Here is a 23,089-nt window from a genome sequence, read left to right on the forward strand (position 1 = left end):
CCGCATGGTAAGCCGGAGTGTAGCTCAGGGTTACCGCTTGTGGTACTGAAACTTTACCCCTAGTTACACTCGGGAATACCGCCAGGGAGGTTAAATGTGTAACTGCCATAGTGGGGGAAGATATTTTTCAACATTGATTTCCTGTCCTGTGATTGAAGACATCCACCAACTGACATTCTTATGGCTAGATGACAGCTAATATCAAGTAATGGAGAAAATGTACAAAATTCAGAATGAAATTTACAAATTTCAAACATCTCTGTGTAGGGATGGAGGTGTCATCATTTATAATTATGACTTTTATTACTGGTTCTTCAACAAACTATGATAAATAGGAATTACATAAACAACACAAAAATTAAAGCAGAACTAAACTCTCCTGCCGTTTTCAGCCAAGGAAGCTGCTATCTTTGCCTCTGATTAATTTTCAACTGCCATGGTGCTGCACATGTGATCAGTTATGACTCCGGTCATTTGATGGTTTGACAGTTTGGTTGAGAGCACAAGCAAATGTGAGAGTTACATTCCCGGCATGTGCTGGGAATGTAACTGTTTTTTTAAACTGTTAAATCGATGGGTTTAGTTCTGCTTTAAATTGTGATAAATAATAATAGTATCTTCAGGCAATGGGGCACGTGCAATAAGTATAAAGCTGAACTCCAGGCAAACAGCTAAAGACACAGATGAAATACATATATGGGAGCTGTTTTACAGCCAAAGAATTTGTATTTTTGTCCATCCAGTCCTGAGTTTTACACACTTCTGCCACACAGTACAGCTCTATCTGGCAGGGCATGAGACCTAATTTCTTTAGTCTGCATTTAATAGTGGCTACACACACTTCAATTTTATTATCCGATCGATGTGTGATTCAATTAAAACAAACATGACTATCATGGCAGACATGACTATCTTTCCGATCGAGCTAGACTTGATTTAGATTGGATTCCTACAAACTGAGTCGGTGGGCCAGTGCAAAAAATATCAATCATTTTGCATTGCTCAGCAGCACTGAGATACTTTGTTCAGAAATACAATCATTTTTCAATCAATCAGATGCCAATTAGATGCCATCAATAACTAACGATTGTATCTTAAAGTAGAATTTCAAGCTTATTGCTAACTATTCTTAAACCGGCTTCCACTACCTTCTAAATCCTATTATATCTACCCTGTGGAAAGAAGGGGTCTATACTTTCTTATTCTGAGGGTGCTTCGGTCCGGTCATGTGTCTCCCCAGTGGCTGGCTTCAATGAAAAGGAGAGATTACCTACAATGGCTGCAGTGGATGGGTGGTGATGTCACCCATAGACTTACTATAGGGTATCCGTTGTTTGCTGTCCCTCCTCTTCCCTGAATCCAGCACTGGGTTACCAGACTGGAGTATAAGCATCATCCTTTCACAGGATGACTAGACTAGGATTTAGAAGGAGGGTCGGAGCAGGATTAAGCATAGATAGCAATAACCCTAGAATTTCACTTCAACTGTCAATCAAATTCCACTTCCCCTTGTGTGTCATATCGATCAAATGGGTCGTCAACTGTAGATCAATTATTCCTATCGTAAAAGGTTAATTGGAAAATAAATTGATCTTTTATGGAAGTGTATATGGCCACCATAAGTATCATTTACAGCTCTCCTGTGCCTGGACAGTGAAGGCGAGGCAGTAGACTAGGCAGTAGACTGACTATCTCACCTACCTATGCTTTCTTCTCCTATCAATATCCTTTTTGTACTACTTCTCTCTCTCCCTCTCTGAACAATGCTGGGGATGGCAAGAGGTTCATACCAAGTCAAATTTAGGTACTTACACTGCTTGCACTAAAAAAAAAAAGATTTGATTATATATGAATGTAACACTGGTCATTGTTACTAAAGAGGCAGAACTTTATTTGCCCACAAGACCCAACACTTCACCAAACCATAGCTCTAGTACAAGAGCTCGGAGCATTCTGGGAGATGTAGTTTGGAAGGAGGACTTTACCTGCAGTAGAGTTGAAGTCACAACTACAAGGCCCACAAGCACCAGCTAAGGGAAGGGATGATATCAAATGAAAAGCCCAGGAAGAAACCAGGGCAGTTGGGGAGAGGCGCACCAACTGGAAGGTTTGAGTATGACTGTGCTGAGCTGTGCTGTTGAACCAGGCCGGGCCAGGCTGCATGCTACAGGGCTGTGATCGAGCTGAGGAGCAGAGACCATCTGAGGGAGACTCTCCAGCATCTGGAGCTGTTGTGGAGGGTTATACCTACTGACTGCCACAGATGCATCACCATTATAGGGGGCCACCACATAGACAACTCACTCACTTTGAAGAACTGCCTCAGAAGGATTGTGTGAGAGGGTCACAGACCCACAAGCTGTTGCTATACTGCACACCCAGACATTGTTTGCAACGCCGGCCTAACCAGGCCATTGCTTTTCATTGATACTGTTTCCCAATAGGATCCAAACATTTTACTGCCATTTATTACTGGAAACTGCCGTCACCAAAGGGCACCACTCAAGTTGCCATTTTATCCAGATTGCTGATTTGGGTTACTGCCTTCCCCTTCTCTCTCTGCATTCACATTAGTGTCCTCAATATCATTCACCTTTGCATAGTCAGATTAATGGGGGCTTATATCCTGACTAAGTCTGTGCTTTGTTAGACTACCTCCGAGACTCCACCCCCTAAAGCAATGATGCTTGAGGTGGTTCCAACGTTAAGGGCCCCAACTAAGCTGGCAGAAACTTGTATCAAGAAATTGTTTAGACCTAGTAGTCTGTCTGGTAACAGAGCTGGTTTGCAGGGAATTTAACAAACTTTCAAGCCTAAACTTAGTCTCTTCCGACTGCGGGCTTTCAAGTGAACTGCTTCACTGTCAAGATTGTTAGCCACTTGTAATCACTTGGGGAGTGATCTCTTGGTCAGAGGGATACTGTGTATACTCCAGGTACTGCAGTACACACCTAGCTCAGTCTTCCAAGTATCCGAAACATTTACATTGTGTTCATATTGTATTGTTTTCTCATATGCTAACCCTGAGTCACTGAATTGCTGCATTGTTTTTTGCACACTGCTATTATTGAACAATCCTGCTTGTTTTTCCATTATGGGATCTAGTCTACTGGTTTTGACAGGTACCCACTGTCACTTCCAGGCGGATCGCCTCAGTGCTCAGCGCCCCCTTCCCCCACAGCCTTCTGGGACACATTACAGGTGCCAAAAGACTTCAGGACCATTCAAAATGCACAGTGAGAAACCAGCTGTGAAGCCACAAAGCTTCACTGGCAGCTTACCTTAGTTAAGATGCTGGTGCCTGGACCCAAAGCCCATTAAGGAATTGGATCGGGTGAGAACAGCGCTGGATCCCTGGACAGGTAAATGTCTTTACATTAAAAGTTATCAGCTATAGTATTTGTAATCTTTTTTTTGGGGGGGAGACTGGAGTTCCTCTTTAAGAAGAATAATCAGCTTTAAAGGAAAAAAACACATGAAATGTGGTAAGAACATACAGTATGTAAACACTGTATCTACCAATCACTGGACCCATGAGCCCGGTGCAGCCCTCTAAGCCACTTAAGCATGTCCTCACCTTTCCTGTGTAGAAGAGATCTTCCCTTTTTACAGTCCCATCTGCAATCTTCTTCTGGATGGCCCGACCCACTTCTTTTTCATTCTGATACAGGTGCGCTCCGTCAATATGGCGGAAACCAACCTTGATGGCAACTTCGGTGGCTTGTTCACTGAGGGAAACTGGGATCTAGAGCACAATCAGCCATAAGTAAAGTGCTATCACTACAAGTTAATTAGTGTAAAATACATTTATTTCCATTCATAGATAGATACAATCTGCAAGGGTGAAAGAATATGTAAACCCAACATTTCATATTCCTAATATTTTCCTGTTGTACCATGTACTTATATGAGCAGGTATCCTGTTCTCTTTGTATTGCTTCCTTTGTGTGAAATACCTGGTGTATCTGTCAGTCCCTCTGCTTTCCTATTAAAAACTGACCACACTAAGCAGGAGAGCATAGAGTGGTCAGTTCTCTAGCTCTGCTGAGAACTCAACCAGCTCTCTTCCAATGACCAAACTTCTGCTGATAAGCTCTTTTGTCTTGCGAAGCTGATGCTTGATATGATTGTTTTGTTCAATTGGACATTGAGTCCTGGTTAACACTGATGCAAATTGTCATGTAATGATTGTCAAATGGAAAGGTTCTAATTGGTACGACTACAATGAAGTCGGAGTCGCACCAATTATAAAAGTAGTTCCTGCACTACTTTTCCTGATTTGGGGTGAGATTTGCATAGACGTGTGTGTATGAAGTCGCATAGATGTCTCTGAAGTCGCACCCAAAGTTACACAGCCATCCGACTTCAAGTCGCATGATTTCAAAGTCGGATCCAGTGTGAACCACGGCTGACTTTTCAATGCTATCGCATTGTGTATGGCCACCATTAGATTTACAAAACCTAAACTTGGTCTACCTTAACAAGCCATTCATTTGTATCCATCCAGGCAGACCACTGTACTATATATTAGTAGATACAGTAGATATAAAGGAGATTGTACAATCTTTAGACTTAAAGTGTTACTAAACCCACAGCAGTAAAATCAGTCTGTATATGCAGTAAAGCATGCTTGTTATACTCACTGTGGAACCTAAGGGGTTAATCCTCTGCATTGTGTAAAAAGGATGTTTGATCCTGTATTCTCTGATCCTCCCTTTCTTCCACAGTCCCCAATCCATCTCCTGATAGAACAGACTTTGGGGGCAAGCTGCACATGCTCAGTTTGGTGTATATTGCTATATAATTTTTTTTATTTCTTGGGAGAGTGCATGTGATCAGCACAGGGCCAATCAGCACTGTCTAGACAGAGGGTCAGGGGTTATGCAGACTCATAGGACAATCAGGGGAGAATGAAATCTCCTCCTACAAGCTTTAACTAGTGCTCTGCTGGACACTGATTGATGTCACAAGACTGCTATATACCTCTGATGATAAAAGGTATTTAGCAGTTTATATTTACTAAAATAATTGCATTTCCATGTTGTGTACTGTGGGAGACCAGATATAGTACATGCAGGGTCATAGTAACACTTTAACAAGGTTGGTAGCAGACATTTTATTATTTTTATACATTTGCACAACATTTTTTAAATGATTTAGGAAGCATCCTTGACACTGATTTTCAGAGAATTCTAGGATTTCCAAAAAAGACAGCATACCTTCTTACTTTCTGACTGTTTCAGCCTAATTTAAATCTATGTGAGGAAGAGCATATACAGAGCAGAGGGAAGGGTGTGTCTATCTTCTCACTCATTGAGTTTTATGTGTAATCTGAGCTTCTGATATTGAGGGTCATTTAAAATACAGGTGTTTCATAGTAAAGCAGTATAGGCAGACTGGTAATAAAAAGTCAACAAAAAGGATCCAAAGTTTCGTATATACCAGGCTGAAACAAATCCTTTTTTTTCCTCTAAGTATGATCAATAAAAACAAACAAAAATATATAAATTTTATACATAAACTAAAAAGAACAAATGCTGTTAGGGTAGGTTAGCTGAGGGGATTTCACATAATTGTATCAGATCTGTATGAATAAATTCTGGGTTTTGAGGGCTAAGTTGCACATTTTGGGGTCAATTCACTAAAGGTTACCGCATGCAATAACATGGTCACATGACTCATTTGCATAAATTATCACATGCAGTAAAAAAATGTCCAATTCACAAAAAAAATGAAAATTAAAAGATTATGCAGTATTTAACACAGAATGAAACGTGTCGGAAAATATTGCAAAAAAAACATGCAGTAAGCTGTTAAGTCCAATTCACAAATGGAACAGAAAGTAAAAAAATCTGCAATATTTATCACCAGGGTTTTACTGGTGGTATCACATGCTGCATTTTTTCAGATGCAGCGTGGGGGTCCCCCCCAATCCTTATTATGCCCTTCTGGTCTGGTATGGATTTTAAAGGGAACCCCATGCCAACATTAAAAAAAATGCTGTGGGGTCCCCCCCAAGGTCTGGCATGGATTTTGGGGGGACCCCCATGCCATTTTGTTTTTTTAATTTTGGTGTGGGGTTCCCTGAAAATCAATACCTGACCCAAGGGACATTTTTTTTTTTAAATTTTGGTGTGGGGTTTTCCTTAAAATCCATACCAGACCCAAAGGACCTGGTATGGATTGGGGGGGACTCCCATGCTGGGTTTTTTTTCATAATTTCTAATTTTCAGCATGTTTTGTTTACATTCAGCTGCCAGCAGGAAACCTGCTGACATTTGATGAGTCATCTGTTGTTAAGGATGCTGCGGCTGGCTTCCTTAACAACCAGCTACCGTGCGATAAATTACCGTATGAAAATATGCATTAACTACCAAAATACTGATATTTTACTGCAAAAGTTATTTACTGCAAAATTCTTAGTGAATTGCACATTTGTAAAATATTTACCGCATACATTATTTTACAAAATGTTTTCAGTCTTTATTTAACTGTTAGTGCATTGACCCCTTTGTGTCCCAATACATACTATCATTCAATAAACTGGAATGGTGAAGTTTGTACTTACATTCTGATAGAACAGCCAGTCCCAACAAAGAGACTTTATCGGCATCTTGTGGCAGATGTAGATTATTACAGCCTTGCAAACAACTGGCAAAAAGACTTCAGACATGGTGAAATAAACATTGTTTTATTCAGGAGCAGGGGCGGACTGACCATTTGGAAACTCGGGCACTGCCCGAGGACTCGGGGTCAGTAGGGGGCCCCATGAGATACCCCATGTACCTTTTTCATAGGCTTTTTTGAGTTTGGGCAAGGACACAGGGGCCCCATGATCCCCTATTGCCCGGGGGCCCCATGAGTTGTCAGTCCGCCCCTGTTCAGGAGATAATGAGTTTGGAATTTGAGGCTTTATGGTTAGTCTGGACTTACGCTGTTCCGTGTGCATATTGCACATATGATAATGCACATGGCTGGGCCCATTGATTTTCGCTTAGTCTTTCACACTAAACTGCAGCATATAGATGTGAACCAGCCTCATAGGATATCTACTTGACATGCATGTTCAGGCAGCAAAAAGAGAGAATTTTGCTGATATAAAACCAATTTATTCAATTTAGAGTTTAAAGCTGAGCTTCTGGTTAATATAAAAGACAGAAATGAATGAACCAGCCTCATAGGATATCTACTTGACATGCATGTTCAGGCAGCAAAAAGAGAGAATTTTGCTGATATAAAACCAATTTATTCAATTTAGAGTTTAAAGCTGAGCTTCTGGTTAATATAAAAGACAGAAATGAATGAAGCTCTGTATTTATTATTTTTTTTTATATATTTCTTTTTCAATGCAAGTAGTGTAATTTCCTGAATTTGACCTATCATCGGACCTCTAGAAATCCCCTGTACAGCAGAATTTAGACTGGAAGATGGAGAAGCAGTACAGGGAGCCAATCATTTGTGGGACTTTTAAAAAAACACAGTTCTTGGTTAAACAGTTAGGGATACGTGATGGGTTATAGAAATTATGTGTAACTGTTTTTATATTTACTTGTGCAGAGCTACAACACTGATCTAAGTGGGGTTAGAATTTAGAATTTTTATTGCTGTATGTTTCCGAAGATTTTTTTTGCTGTGTGTGTCCACATTGATGCAATTTCCCCCAGACTTTCTGCCCTGGCAGGTGGAGTTAGTTGTAGTGCTACCCCCGGGAGAAGCCACTAGTATTTTTGCCCAGGTATTCCTCTCTCTTCACCATGCTAAGTTAGTTGTAGTGCTATCACCGGGTCACTGTCTCTGACTTCAGGCCCACCTGAGGCCTGCATGGCCGCAAATGCCAGGTAAGGCAAGCCTGCCTCCAGCTTGGTATGGTTCAATCCTCTTCTGGGATAGATGCTGAACCCATGTGCTCATAGCACATAAGTACCACTCCCAGCATGCAATGGGACCACCCTGCCCTGCAATTGGCTAGGGCAGTGTCCATATTCATGCTATTCATTTATCTAGCCCCTTTCCATGTTCTGGAAGACTCTCATAGCTTCCTAAAGGCAAGCAGAACTCAGACAAACTCAAGCAACACCAGAGCATCATGAGCAGACCTAACTAATCAATCACAGCACTCTGTTAAGCAGAGAGCCCAAGTAGATTTTCTTAACGGTCTCTCTGTTAAGCGGAGAAACATAGCTATGGCTAACCTAACTATGTAAATCCTAGCACCTAACTATAGAGTGTGCTATATATCATTCCAACTACTTTGTGTATCCAGGTAGATTATACCTTGTTTTGTTTTCAGGACAAATTGGGCTTTTCTCTGGTCTCTGGTGGTAAATAGTAATGGATAGCGTCTGATTCTATTTTTTATCAAAGGAAAACTGGCCCAAAATAAAAAAAAGAAATATAATAATTTATCAGTATATTTCTTGCTATTACCATAACTTACCACCAAAGAATATCCCCAAATAAATTTCCCTGCTCCTCATGATCTCAGCAATACCACATATGTGTATGTTAATTTATACCTGTAGTAGGATCCAGAAACAATAGTACACAATTTGCTTTTTTTATCCTACTTAAAACACACTGACACTAACTGACACTGATACTAATTGCTTTTTTTTTTTAATTCAACCCAAAATAAACAGACCCTCACCTTTGACCCTGACCATTGAACCTTACCTTGACCTTAACACTAACCCTGACCTAAATCAAACCTTGGTCTAGCTATTTTTTTCTGTTTTTGCTAAAATAGTCACCATCGTTTCAATAATTTTTTCTCTGCTACTAGATGGCCCCAGTCTGATGGCCAGAATCACTCAATCCACTTTCTCTGAGCCCAGGTTGTGCTGGACCTGCTCCAGCCTATGACTGGACAGTGAAAGGACAAGCAGCACAGTGATGAGCTCATACCCTTTCACTCTGTTCTCTCCTCCTATCAGCATGTTGTCAACATATGAGCTGATTGTCTCCTTTTACCGCATCTTCCTTAAATCTCCAGCCCTGCTGCACAAAGAGAGACAAGTATACCAAGCAGTATACAGTATGGCACTGTCACCCCCTCACTTTATTCAAACACTTGATTGATAAATGCATGCCTCCAGAGATAGGACTGCGGTACTTGAGCTGAGCTCCAGCTACCTCCATATTACACATTACTTCTTGCTCCACATCAGAGGACTTTGCATCAGTAAATATTCATGCTGCCCCTACACAAGGCTCGAAATGGGAAATATAGACTTTGTTGTGAAAAGCATCATCTAGCATCTCAGAGGCTGGAATGTGGATAGACTGGATTTCCATAGGACACACAAATAAAGGGCACAAAAAATCTCCATAAAAAGGCAAATCTACTCATTGTGTAAAGCAAGAAAGGAATTCTTAACCACAAGATTTTCTGGAAATAAGCCAAACCTTGTGAATATGAGAAAAAAAAACTTTGGCTTTCAAGTCTCTGATGTCAGAGGAAGCAAAGGTAGATGAACAGCAAGTCTCTGATATGAATTTTGGGAATTCATTTTCCACAGTGCCTACAGCTAGAGAAGTTAATGAAGATTTGTTTTAAAGAAGACGTCTCATTTGGAAAAAAAACCTACCCCTGGCCACGATCTATGGATTCATGCTTAAATACTTCTCATTGGTTGTGAAAATAATTACCAGGGGCGTCCCTAGGGTTGGTGTCACCTGGTGCGATAACACTTGGTGACATCCCCTCTGATGATCCCCGCAGAATGGATCGGATCTGCTGATTGAGCATAATGGATCGGAGTCCGATCCATTATGCTCCCCAATCCGCAGATCCGATCCATCCTGTGGGGATCGTCGGCATGCAACCTATACAAAGTGACACTGGACCTGCTCCACAAAAAGGTAAGTAAGTAAAGAAAGCCGACGATCCCCGCAGGATCCTTCCTCTGGAGATCGTCGGCTTGCTTTACAACTTACCTTTTCGTGGAGTGGGTCCGGTGTCACCCCGTGCGGTAGGTGTCACCCAGTGCGGCGCGTACCCCCTGCACCTGCCTTGGGATGCCACTGATAATTACTTAATGATTTTTCCTAAAATAACATCTTTACCACTGCTACCACTGCCTGATATCTTCTCCACTACATGAAGCCTGACTTGAAGGAGTTCCTTTTTTGAAGCTCAAGAAGAGCTCAACTCCTCCGGCTGTGAGTGTGCATGTTGGGAGTGCTGATCTCACTTTCACTCATCCCAGCAGATGATTCACAGAAGATGCCCACAGTACAGCAAACACTGCTCTGTAAAATCGATTTGGTTTGCATGAAAAGCATGTACAGTTACATTTGGACTGCATGGCCACTTCTGTTTACTTTGCTGTGAGCTCCTGTCCTTCAGTAAGTGCAAACACTGTTCTCAGGTAAGCTCCTGGTGCCAGAGACCAGCACTGTAAATCAAAGTTAATTAATTGTTAGCTAGTGACATTTTCTGAAATCTTTTACTTTGGAGTTTGTCTGCCTTTTTTGCATAGGTACGGTTCATCTGAATATCAGAAGGAAAAAACAGACAGTAAAAACAAGGAAAACTAAAGCAATATTACACAGATAGCAAGCAAATAGACACCTTAATAAAGGAAAAATATGCAAATACAAAGACTGCAAAGGGGCTCGTGTTATGGAGCGTGTATAGCACTATACACTCTGTTACACTGCTCTTCGCTTTGCACATCATGGGCCATCCCATTCAAAAATATCAGGCCACAGTGTGTAGCTGGTGGAGCCCCACAGAATTCTTTGTTCATTTTTATTGCACTTCGCCAGGTTCAAGCTGTATTGAAGAAAATATGGTGCAATCCAAACAGCTCCCACACAAGTGCTACAATGATTCGCTATGGTTAATGCTGTCTGTCACTTTTATTCTAGAAATCCTAGAGATCACCAAGCATTTCAAATACTCAGACATGACCAATTTATTAGGCTGGCCAAAGATTACTCATACACTATATTGCCAAACGTATCGGTACACCTGCCTACCAGTTATAACAGCTTCAACTCTTCTGGGAAGGCTGTCCACAAGGTCTAGGAGTGTGTCTATGGGAACGTTTGACCATTCTTCCAAAAGTGCATTTGTGAGGTCAGGCAAAGATGTCAGACGAGAAGGCCTGGCTTGCAGTCTCCGCTCTAATTCATCCCAAAAGGTGTTCTATCAGGTTGAGGTTAGGACTCTGTGCAGGTCAGTCATGTTCCTCCACCCCAAACTCGCTCATCTATATCTTTATGGATCTTGCTTTGTGCACTGGTGAGCAGTCATGTTGGAACAGGAAGGCGTCATCCCCAAACTGTTCCCACAAAGTTGGGAGCATGAAATTGTCCAAAATGTCTTGGTATGCTGATGCCTTCCCTTCACTGGAACTAAGGGGTGAAGCCCAACCCCTGAAAAAAAACCCAACACCATAATCCTTCCTCCATCAAACTTTACACTTGGCACAATGCAGTAAGGCAAGTACCATTCTCCTGGCAATTGCCAAGCCCAGACATGTTTACTGGATTATCGGACAAAGAAGTGCGATTTTTCTCTCCAGAGAACACGTCTCCACTGCCCTAGAGTCCAGTGGCGGCGTGCTTTACACCACTGCATCTGACGCTTTGCATTGCACTTGGTGATGTAAGGCTTGGATACAGCTGCTCGGCCATGCAAACCCATTCCATGAAGCTCTCTACGCACTGTTGGTGTGCTAATCTGAAGGCCACATGAAGTTTGGAGGTCTTTAGCTATTGACTCTGCAGACAGTTGGTGACTTCTGCGCACTGTGTGCTTCAGCATGCGCTGACCCCGCTCTGTCATTTTACATGGCCTACCACTTGGTGGCTGAGTTGCTGTTGTTCCCAGTTGCTTCCACTTTGTTATAATACAGCTAACAGCTGACGGTGGAATATTTAGCAGCAAGGAAATTTCACGGATGGACTTATTGCACAGGTGACAACCTATCACGGTACCATGTTTGAATTCACTGAACTCCTGAGAGTGACCCATTCTTTCACAAATGTTTGTAGAAGCAATCTGCATGCCTAGGTGCTTGATTTTACACACTTGTGGCCATGGAGGTGATTGGAACATCTAATCCAATGATTTGGAGGGGTGTCCCAAAACTTTTAGCAATATAGTGTATTTTGTGATCAGACAGTGGGGTGATTGAAAAAACATACAGATCCCCCCCATCCACACAAGCAAGGTGGATGGAATAATCCTCCCTGCTGTGCCATTGTATTCTGACAGTGGGGACCCTCCGCTGTCATACTACTCCGATCAATGGCTGCCATGACAGCTGCTGACTGAGGAAAATTTTCCACCATTCCTGTTTGACTGAAGTCGATTGTTAGATCGATGTCTTTTCAGTGGGAATAGCCATACATGGTTCAAAATTCAGCCAGTCCCTCTTGAACTGACCAAATTTTGATCCATTCAGCTCAAGTCACATAACAAGCATAACAAGCATTGCAACATTTCGGAGCTCTAACAAGTTATATAATCTGGCTTCACTCCAAGGCAGCTGAGCGCAGAGCACATTTGGAAACCACATTACTGTACTTAATATATGTGCAGTGTTTGTTGTGTAATAGCAATCGTACAATCAGATTTTAAGGTCTATGGCCTGCTTTAAGCTGGGTGCACAGTCAGGTTTTTTTTTTAGTTCAGCCTGTTCTTGCATCCACACAACATCCGCCCTGATGGGACATTGAATTGTGACAACAGAGACTCCTCCACTATCTGAATACACTGATCAGCGCTGCAGCTGATTGGCTGATTGAACAAGGTTTTCCAACAGTCCATTTGACAGAAGCCAATCAGTAAGGATTACATTTTGGTTCGGATGTAAGATTTGGCTTTGATTAAGGTGACATCACCTTCTAGCCATGCTCTATGTGTTTCATCACTTGACATCCTCTGGGGACGTCTGCTCCCAGAGGACATCGCAAGAATATATACTGGACTTTGCAATTTGTTGGATGATACAACACTTGCACCTTATACATGATTGCACAGGACACTTTAATATTTTCAATCTATGTTATATAGAGGTCACAGATTGATTTGCACTTTAATTTTCACTGCACTTTTTTATATATCTATGCTTTTTTAAGATGAATGTATTTGTGATTAGAAATGTATATATTATATTCACACTTATAATATTAGCACTTTAGAGAGGGTTTATATATATATATATATATATATATATGTTCATATATTTAGACTGTATGTTTGCACATTGTTTGCATGGTTTGCACATTTTAACCTTTTCACGCCAGCCGCACACAAATGTGCAGCCTCAGGGCCTCTGGGCCTTGTTGCCGAGCCACCGCACATTTGCGTGCAATTAACAAAAACATATGTGCTGAGTGTGTGCGCCCTGCGTGCTCCCAGCACACATGTCCTGTACTCATGGACCTTTCTTGATCATGTGACTGCCATGATGGCGAATCACGGCGGTCACGTGACCTTAAAACTCCGCCCTGCCTCCCGGCTTCTGAAACCCTTAAAGGGCCGGGAGGCGCCTTCACCAAGGGGTTAAGGACTAGCACTGTTCCCTTTTTTTTGACAACTTACCAATTGATGGTTACACCTTTCAGAACGGCAGCTGCCCTATTTGTTGTTTTCTGTTTAAATCACTTTTTTTTATTTATTTATTTTTTTTGAGTTTTTGATATCCAAAAGGTCAAGACCACAGTCCTATAGATTACATACACATACAGAACGTGGTATTGCTGTGACTGTCATGAGCCAGAGAATGTATTTTCAGTTGTTCTTTGGTGGTAGGTTATAGTAATAGCAAGAAATACGCTGCGTGAATACATTTTAAAAAATTAAAGGTTTTAACTATTTTATGCCAATTAATCCTTAAATGTCACTTTTGTCCTGTTTTGACAATCCCTTGTCTTTTGGCTCCGAAGGTCAACAGAATTGATTTTAAAGAGTTGGCTCCCGTTGACCTTGAAAAGCTTCAAATTAACATTCAGCCTGGGTTCAGACATATGCGATGTGGGAAACGGCATGTGATTCGGATAGGAATCGCACTGCAAATACTATTCAAATCACATACGATTCTGTGCAGTGCGACTTGAGCCCATTCATTTTGTATGGCTCCAATCGCACTGCACCCGCACGAAAAAGGTGCAGGCAACTTTTTTCTGCCACAGTAGAATCAGATCTCATGTGTTTTCACACCAATACAATCTGATTCTGACAATCGCACTGTGTTTTGCAACCTGTTTTTTTGGTGTCATTAACTAAACATTGACATGTGCAGCAGATCACATGAACACAGTGATTTTTGGATACGGTTCAGGAAACGCACGGGATTTGCTGCGTTTCTCCATTTGCATATACCGTATGAGAATTTATGAGCAGTTGGTGACTGTCCCACAGACTGAAGCCAGGTAAGTTCACTTCATCCTTAGTGATAGGAAGTTACTTTTTATTGGGCTGTTGCACAGTGGAAAACATCATAAGCGATAATAACAGCAACAAGTGTGTTTGCACAAATATCCTTGGATTTGTATGACTCAGTCCAATCATTCGGGCTGAAGTGTCTAAAGAAAAATAAATTGTTGCTCTACTACGTTCTGTGATACATTTTTTTTTCGTACACGATGTTCTTTACACTAAAATACTTTTAGCTCCTTTCCTAAACAATGAGGGGCCTTACAGTGTTCAAGGACCCGGGCCTCTCCTAACCTCTCAGAAGGTTTGCATGTTTCGCATTGTATAGATTCCCATAATCCCCAAACATTTAAATATTCTACAGGCCTGTCTGTACTCACATATTCTGGAGCGTACGTCCCAAACCCAATAACTGGGATCTTGTTGCCATCGTTCATTAGAAGAGTGAGATGAGAACGATCTGCCATGGCTAAACGCTGATTCACGCTGATACAGAGCAAAGTGTGTCAAAAGAATAGTGAATGTACACAGAATAGGGAGGCGTGTCTGTATAATTACATGGGGTGAGATCATCTATAAAGAATACTAGAAACAGCAGGAATCCTGGGAGTGTAACACCTGCACCAACATCATTTCTACTTACCACACATTCTAATATTTCTGTAGTTTCATTTCTAAATCTGTAGAAACGAGCCATTAATGCCCATAAAATGTAAATTTACATGGCAGGTTTTGATCTGACTGGTGTATGAGGCACTGTGGTGTTTGCTGAGTAGTGTGTTATCTCTGTAGTTGCACAATGTTGACATATTACACATTACTTCAAAGCGTACATGGAAGCATTATCCAAAGTCTGTAACGGGCCCAGAGACTGGAATCCGGGGATCAGAGAGAGCCCCTGGCTACTCTTATGTCCTGGATACTCCAACACGGCGCTACCTGATTCCTGACTTTCTGCTTCTTCACTTGGGAGTTCTGGGTGTTCCCATTGTAGCACTACCCTTGTAGCAGCAGCTTGACTATTGCCCCGGTATTTCCAACTACTACAGTATGCTGACAGCCAGGCACAAGGTATTTTTAAGCAGCCATGTGCACACACTTTAACCTCCTCGGCGGTATGATTCTTTCCGATTTTTTGTGCTGAAAGCGGTACCATTTTTTTGCATGGAAATATGTCGTTTTTTATTGTAGGCTGTAATTTTTAGGAATAACTCACTGAAATCTGTCCGAACAAGAGTCTAGTAAACATTCCGGATATGATAAAACTTGAAACACGAAATCATAAATTATAATTTAATAAATAATCATAAAAAATAATAATATAATAATAAATTTAATTCAATAATATAATCAAACCAAAAACACTGAAATTTGAAATACAGAGGCAAATTCGCACATCGCTGAGCAAAGTCGCAAAATCGTTTTCAGTGTCTGATGACGAATTTCCCCACAAATCATTATCACTCAATTCTGCAAGTGGTTCTGATTTACTATCGCTGTTCTCTAGCTGGTGTAAAACCGCTTTTGACCTAAAGGGACGCTTTTTGGACACCATGGACTTTTCTAAGTTTCCAGGCAGAAAGAACAGTCAAATTGCAGGCAGGGCACAGGACAAAGCACTAGGGACAAAATGTATGTGAAATGCATTGAAACAGCAATGACAGCAAAAATGACATTTTTTAAAAATTTCAAATTTCCCGCCGGTTCCGGCGCCCGTACGTCCCGACGTCACAGGGACCGGAACATGGAAGCCGGATGCCGGCATTGGCCGGAGGAGATGGCCGGGGATGCTGCAGGGGACACATCGCGGGAGCGAAGGACAAGGTAAGTGCTGCAGGGACCCCCTGAGCAACGCCGCATGGTAAACCCGAGTGTAGCTCAGGGTTACCGCTCTTGGTATTGAAATTTTACCCCGAGGTACACTCGGGAAAACCGCTAAGGAGGTTAAAGGGATAGTTCACCTTTACCAAAAAGCTGCCTATGCAGATAAGGGGTGTCTGTAGATACAAACAAACTGTGCAGCTCTAACTAAAGTTGAAAAGTGCCCTTGCTATAAATCAGTGGCATTTATATACCTCCTGAAGCCAGACTGGAAAACTCCCAGGGGGTTGCTAGGTGAGGCCTAGTCATTACTGCTCACCTTCACCATCACAGGAGTGAGCTCTCAGACGCTGAGCTCAGAGCTACTACATCAGGGGAAAGCTGTCACAGCGTTAAGAAAGTAATTTATTATTTATTTCAGGTACTTATATAGCACTGTCAATTTACTCAGTGCTTTACACATATATATTGTACATTCACAGCAGTCCCTAACCCTCAAGGGGTGTACAATCTAAAGGTTCCTAACTTACATTCATATATATACTAGGGCCAATTTTAGACAGGATCCAATTAACCTACCAGCATGTCTTTGGAGTGTGGGAGGAAACCCACACAGGCACAGGGAGAACATGCAAACTCCAGGCAGGAGGTGCCGTGGCTGGGATTCAAACCAACGACTCTTGTACTGCCAGGTGGAAGTGCTAACCATTTAGCCACTGTGCTGCAATGCCAATAACTGGCAAATGACACAGAGGATATCTGCACTGATCATCAGGGCACTGATGATCAGTGCCCAGCAGTGCCACCCATCAGTGCTGCCCAGCAGTTGCACCAATCAGTGCCCTGCAGTGCCACCCATCAGTGACCAGCAGTGCTGCCAGTCAGTGCCAACAGTCAGTGCTGTCAGTCAGCACCACCCATCAGTGCCCATCATTGCTGCATATCAGTGTAGCGTCATCAGTGTCTCCTCATCAATGCCCACCAGTGCCACCTCATCAGTGCCCATCTGTGCTGCCTATCCGTGCCACCTCATCAGTGACCATCAATTCCCATAAGTGCTGCCTATCCGTGCAGCCTCATCAACACACGTCACTGAAGGAGAAAAATTACCTGTTTGCAAAATTGTATAATATAAACAAAGAAAAACTTTTTTTTTCTCAAATATTTTGCTCTGTTGTTGTTTATAGTGCAAACAATAAAAAACCCAGTGGTGATTAAATACTACCAAAAGAAAGCTCTATGTGTGAAAAAAATGATAAAAATTTCACATGGGTACAATGTTGCATGACTGCACAATTGTCATTCAAAGTGCGACTGCACTGAAAGCTGAAAATTGGCCTGGGCAAGAAGAAGGTAAAAGTGCCAGATAGGCAACTGGTTAATAGAGCGTATACAATTGAAACACAAATCATATTGCAATTGAATGTTATTAAAAATGACCTTTCCTTTTCAATCTTCAGCGCTCTAATTTTCTGTAAAATGCAATGCAATATGGCTACCTGGATGTTCTCTGTACACAGATGGTGTACAGAACACCCACTAGATATGCCATTTCCTGCTTGCGTGATTAGCTTACTGTCTTTCCCAGAAGTCTGCACTAAGATATAAGTTAAATTTTGGGCATGCCCTGCAAAAAAAAAGCAATTTTGGGTGAGATACTTCCAAAGGAAATCACGTCTAAAGGGATGCAGACCCTGCCACTTTCCTCATTAGAACCCTGCAAGTGCAGCAGTTGATTGATAATTATGAAACCACTCCCATTTGATTCACTCTGCATATGGACACAGACAAACAAACAGCTATTCCTTCAGAATAACAAAATGTAGGAATCTGCAATACAGTCTGTTAAAATCCCTGCAATGTACATAGATCACCTAGAGCGGAAAGGTTTTTTTCTCAACAAAAGTGGAGTTTCTTTTTAACCAATTATACCAAGCAGGTGCTAATGATCATCAATTTCATACGTAGGTTAAAACACAGTCATTAACAGAAACAGCTGAGTAGGAGGCTTGAAACTGGGTGAGGAACAGTCAAACTCTGCTACCAAGGTGAGATTGTGGAAGACAGTTCATGTCACAGCTCATACACCATGGCAAGACTGAGCACAGAAAAAAGACACAAGATAGTTACACTGCATCAACAAGTTCTCTTGCAGGCAAAGATTTAAAAAAGGGGTTTCAAGTACTGTTCAAGCTCTTCTGAAGAAGCACAAATAAACGGACAACATTGAGGACCATAGATGCATTCGTCAGCCAAGGAAACCTAATGCAGCAGTTAAAAAACACATCATGCTTACCTTTCTTCAACATCAGGAGATATACAGCAGTGCCATCAGCACAGAACTGGCGGAAACCAGTGGGACCTAGGTACACCCAGCATTCAGGCTCTAAAAGAGGTCATTCTTGAAGATTGGAAAAAGATAGATGTTGCAATATGTTGCCAACCTGTTCATTACATGCCTTAAAGACTTGGTGCTGTCCTTACAAATCATGGAGGTCATGCACAATCATCTTTAGGGTTACAGAGAATGGTTCGATAAAGAGAAAATATCCAGTGAGCTGTGTGCACAAAAATGCTTTATTGATGTCAGACGTCAGAGGAGAATAGGCAGACTGGATCGAGATGATAGAAAGACAACAGTAACTCAAATAACTTGTTACAACCAAGGTATGCAGAATACCATCTCTGAACACACAACATGTTGAACTTTGAACAGATTGGCTACAGCAGCAGAAGACCACCCCGGGTGCTGTCAGTTAAGAACAGGAAACAGTGGCTGCAATTTGCACAGGCTCACCAAAATTGGACAATAGAAGATTGGAAAACATTGCCTGATCTGATGAGTTGTGATTTCAGCTGGGACATTCACATGGTAGGGTCAGAATTTGGCATAAAAAAACATGAAAGCATTGATACATCCTGCCTCGTATCAACAGTTCAGACAAGTGGTGGTGGTGTAATGGTGTGGGGGATATTTTCTTGGCACACTTTGGGCCCCTTAGTACCAATTGAGCATCGTTTAAATGCCACAGCCTACCTGAGTATTTTTGCTGACCATGTCCATCCCTTTGTGACTACAGTGTCCCCATCTTCTGATGGCTACTTCCAGCAGGATAATGCACCATGTCGCAAAGCTCAAATCATCTCAAATGGGATTCTTGAACATGACAATGAGTTCTCTGTACTCCAATGGCCTCCACAGTCACCAGACCTCAATCCAATAGAGCACTTTTGATATGTGGTGAAATAGGAGATTCACATCATGGATGTGCAGCCAACAAATCTTCAGCAATTCCGTGATGCTGTCATATCAATATGGACCAAAATCTCTCCCTCTGCTGAAATACCCACTCCCAGCACAAATCTTTGCTTCCCCCCCAAGCTCAATTCCTCTCTCTCCCCATATGCCCCCAGCACAAATCTGCCCCCCCCAAAAAAATGTTGCCCTCTTAGCACAAATCCCTCCCCCCCCAAAAAAAAATCCTCCTTCTAGAACAAATCCTCTACCCATAAAATGTCCCCTCCAAGCACAAATCCTCTCCCCCCCACTCCAAATCCCCCCACCTAGCACAAATACCCCCCAATCATCCCTACTACTACAAATCCCCCCCCCCCCCCAATAAAACTAAAATTTCACCTACTAACACAAATCCCCCACCATAATATCACCTTCCCCTACAAGCACAAAACCCCCAAATCCCCTTCCTAGCACAAATCATCTTCCCCAATACCCTCTCCCAACACACATCCTTCCAAATCACCACCTCACACCTCCCCAAATTTCCCCTACCAGAACATGTCTTACCTCCTGCTGCCCCCCAAATTCCTCCTCCCAATCTCCTTGTGGTACCCCCCACCTCACAGGATGCCACAGTGCCAAGAGCAGCCGCCTCTACTGCCCCCCCCCCCCCTTTCTCCCAGTCCTGTATATAGTATATAAGTGTGTTCTAGCTATGACAATGCTTTGAGCTCTGTGTGGCTAAGCACCCCAACTCATTTCATTTCATAGTTTGAAAGATAAGACTGGAACAAGTCAAAATGAATCACTTTACTTAAATTATCAGTAAACCAATCATTTTGTGACACAGTACAGTGGATCTGGTAAGATTGCTCTCAACAAAGGCTGAGAGTCGCAAAAGCAGGGTGTTCAGATTTGAAGATGCGGATGCATAAAGTCCAATGAGAGCACTAAAGAAAAGGTTTGATAATCCAAAAACCAACACAGAAAGTCCAACACATTTAGGAGGTTCAGAGACCAGGGGCTCCATCCTAGCTCTACCACACTTGTAAGCCTGTACCATTCTCCTAATCACCATTCTCATTTTTTCACTATAAAAGGTGATGTGACGGTAACACAACCTTGAGGTCAGTGCCAGCTGGTTAGTTTTACACTTATGGGAGGGAATCTCTTGCTGCCTTTTTCAGGCTCTCTTTTTATCCAATTAAAGAAACAGAGATAATGGGAGAGCCCCAGGATCATGCAGCAAGAGATTCTCCCCTGTAAAACAGAGACTGATCAGCCAACACCAACCTCAAGGTCTTGTTACCGTCATATCTGTTTTCACAGCATAAAGAGGAGAACGTACACTGTGTCCTCACAAGCATCCACATGTGAGACTGATGGACTGACAAGTGTGAGCTTAGCCCATGGGCAGAGCCAGGAGAGAGACCAACTAAGTAAAAAGAATTGGCTTGAACATCAGGAGACAGAAAGACCCCAATCGTTGGAAGGTCTTCTGCACCATGAAGGACTGACTGGAATAGGTGTGAGTTCCCTGAATAAAGAGGAGCTCTTCAAGCCCCCAAAAAGTGTTTTCTTTTCTTTGCTTTCACTTTGTGAACAAATATTAATGTTAAAAGCTTTCAAGCTTTCAAACATTTTGTTTCCTACATCCACTGGTCTTTGTGCACATGATATATAAGACTGTCAGAAATTGGTCAGACAGCCAAAAACTCTGCAGCCACCTTTTTCATTAAAAGTAGAAGTCAACCTAAAACTTTTTATGATGCTGAACTATGGCCATGCATAATAGAAATAAAAATGCCACCCCAGCTGATGGCACCATATATTATTATTATACAGGATTTATATAGCACCAACAGTTTACACAGCACTTTAAAACATAAGGGCAGACAGTACAATTACAATACAAATGAATACAGAAGGATTCAAAGGACCCTACTCAATGGAGTTTAATAAATCTCATTTTACTAGTGCATAATGTACTAAAATGATTTATATGACCTAATCCAGGTTTCTGTGTCAGTTGACCATCAATTCCCCTGATTTCCAGTGCCAAAATGTGGGTAGCTACTCCCAGGTAGACCTTAAAGGCAGTCCAATGACAAACTGAAGGAGCCTGCACAGCAGGCTGACAACGCTGCTGCTTATTGTGGCTTAGTGTTGTCAAATGGGAATTATGTTACTGGCAAGATCTCCAGGTAGGAAACTTTGCAAGGCATTAAACAAAAAAAAGATTGCGTCAAAAGACACAATGGGGTTTATTTACTAAAGCTGGAGAGTCCAAAATCAGACTCCCTTCTGCATAGAAACCAATCAGCTTCTAACCTCAGCTTGTTCAATGAAGCTTTGGCAATGAAACCTGGAAGCTGATTGGTTTCTATGCAGAAGGGAGTCTGATTTTGGACTCTCCAGCTTTAGTAAATAAACCCCAATGAGACAGCATTACACAGATTGTGCCATCCTTCTACCCTCTGCTACTTTCTTTCAACACATATGCACTATAGCAGCGCATAATTGGCTGCTCTCTCTCTCCCAGTCTAAATTCTCAGGATTACATGAAATCTTTTTTTAAGAATATGTGACTGATTTAATATATTTATTTGTTTTTCTGTAGTTCAATTTTATGTCCCACCAAATGACTGGGCACATACATGTAATACTACAAATAAAACATTAGAGGGCAGCTTGTGCTCATTTCATAATAATTCCCTATCTGCCTATGATTCAATACAATAAATAATTGTAAAATAGTTTTTCACATTCTGCTACTACTGAGGACAGCTGCTGCTTTCAATAGGCAGTTCTACAGCTTGCAATTAAAGGATTTATATTGAAACATTTGCTACAAAACTATTTAAGGAATTTCAGTGTGATTATTTATAAACAATTTAAATACATAGTAATACTGAACTAAACCATGTCACGATCTTGCTCGCACGTGCTGTGGGGGCAGCAATAAAAATAGGTTTTATCGCCCTCCAACCTCCCCTTTAATCTTACAGATCAACCATAGGAAAAATTATACCCCCCCCCCCTTGCAATTGTCAGGCAATAACTGGCAATTGTGACCCATTAATTGAATGAAATCTTGTTGCAACTGCTCTGCAGCTTGCAAGCAAAGCATGCAGTTGTAGTGCAGTAGTGTGGGCTTTCCAGGGTTAAAACAGGTGCTGAGGATGCGGCATATTGCCTAATGGGGCTGCTGCATATGTAAACGAGTCATAAGGCCCTGGTGCAGAACCTACAGCTTGGGGGCCATATGAGGTCTTAGAGTCCTTCAGAGAGTAGTCTGAGTTTTCCTTACCTAGGTACTTATTCAAGTCTGTTAACTGAAAAAAAAATATTCGTTAGACTGAATTCCAGTATTTAAATGGTGTGGTTTATGTCATTTTTTTCTATCTCACTTTTTCTGTGTAGTCAATCTCATCTCCTTTTACATTTTATATCTTTTGTTGAGAAAAAAAAGATCAAATATGGCACATAAAATAACAAATATGGTCTCTGTCCATCTATGAAGTACATCTGCAGTCTCTGACCATCCCTTGTAGCATGCTTAGAGTCTCTGACCAATTCCTGTTGAAAGCTTGCTCACTTGTTCAGCTTTCTGTAGTATTACATTCACTAAATGTTAT

The 23,089-nt window shown here is 41.7% G+C and overlaps 1 protein-coding gene across 1 annotated transcript in view; it reads right to left on the reverse strand.

The window, feature by feature from the left end:
- Nucleotides 1–14,943, reverse strand: part of LOC149449338 (aldo-keto reductase family 1 member C1-like) — a 42,021-nt gene extending 27,078 nt beyond the window's left edge. The window contains exons 1-2 of the mRNA XM_089693365.1: nt 14,773–14,943; nt 3,578–3,745 (exon numbers count right to left, since the gene is read on the reverse strand). Of these exons, the coding sequence (XP_089549491.1) occupies nt 3,578–3,745; nt 14,773–14,859 (255 nt within the window). The 5' untranslated portion in view covers nt 14,860–14,943. The remainder of the gene's footprint in view (nt 1–3,577; nt 3,746–14,772) is intronic.
- Between the last annotated feature and the right edge of the window lie 8,146 nt (nt 14,944–23,089).

The sequence above is a fragment of the Staurois parvus genome, unplaced genomic scaffold (assembly GCF_062004578.1).
Source record: "Staurois parvus isolate SC_StPar_1 unplaced genomic scaffold, SC_StPar_1.0 ptg000629l, whole genome shotgun sequence".
NCBI classification, from domain to species: Eukaryota; Metazoa; Chordata; class Amphibia; order Anura; family Ranidae; genus Staurois; species Staurois parvus.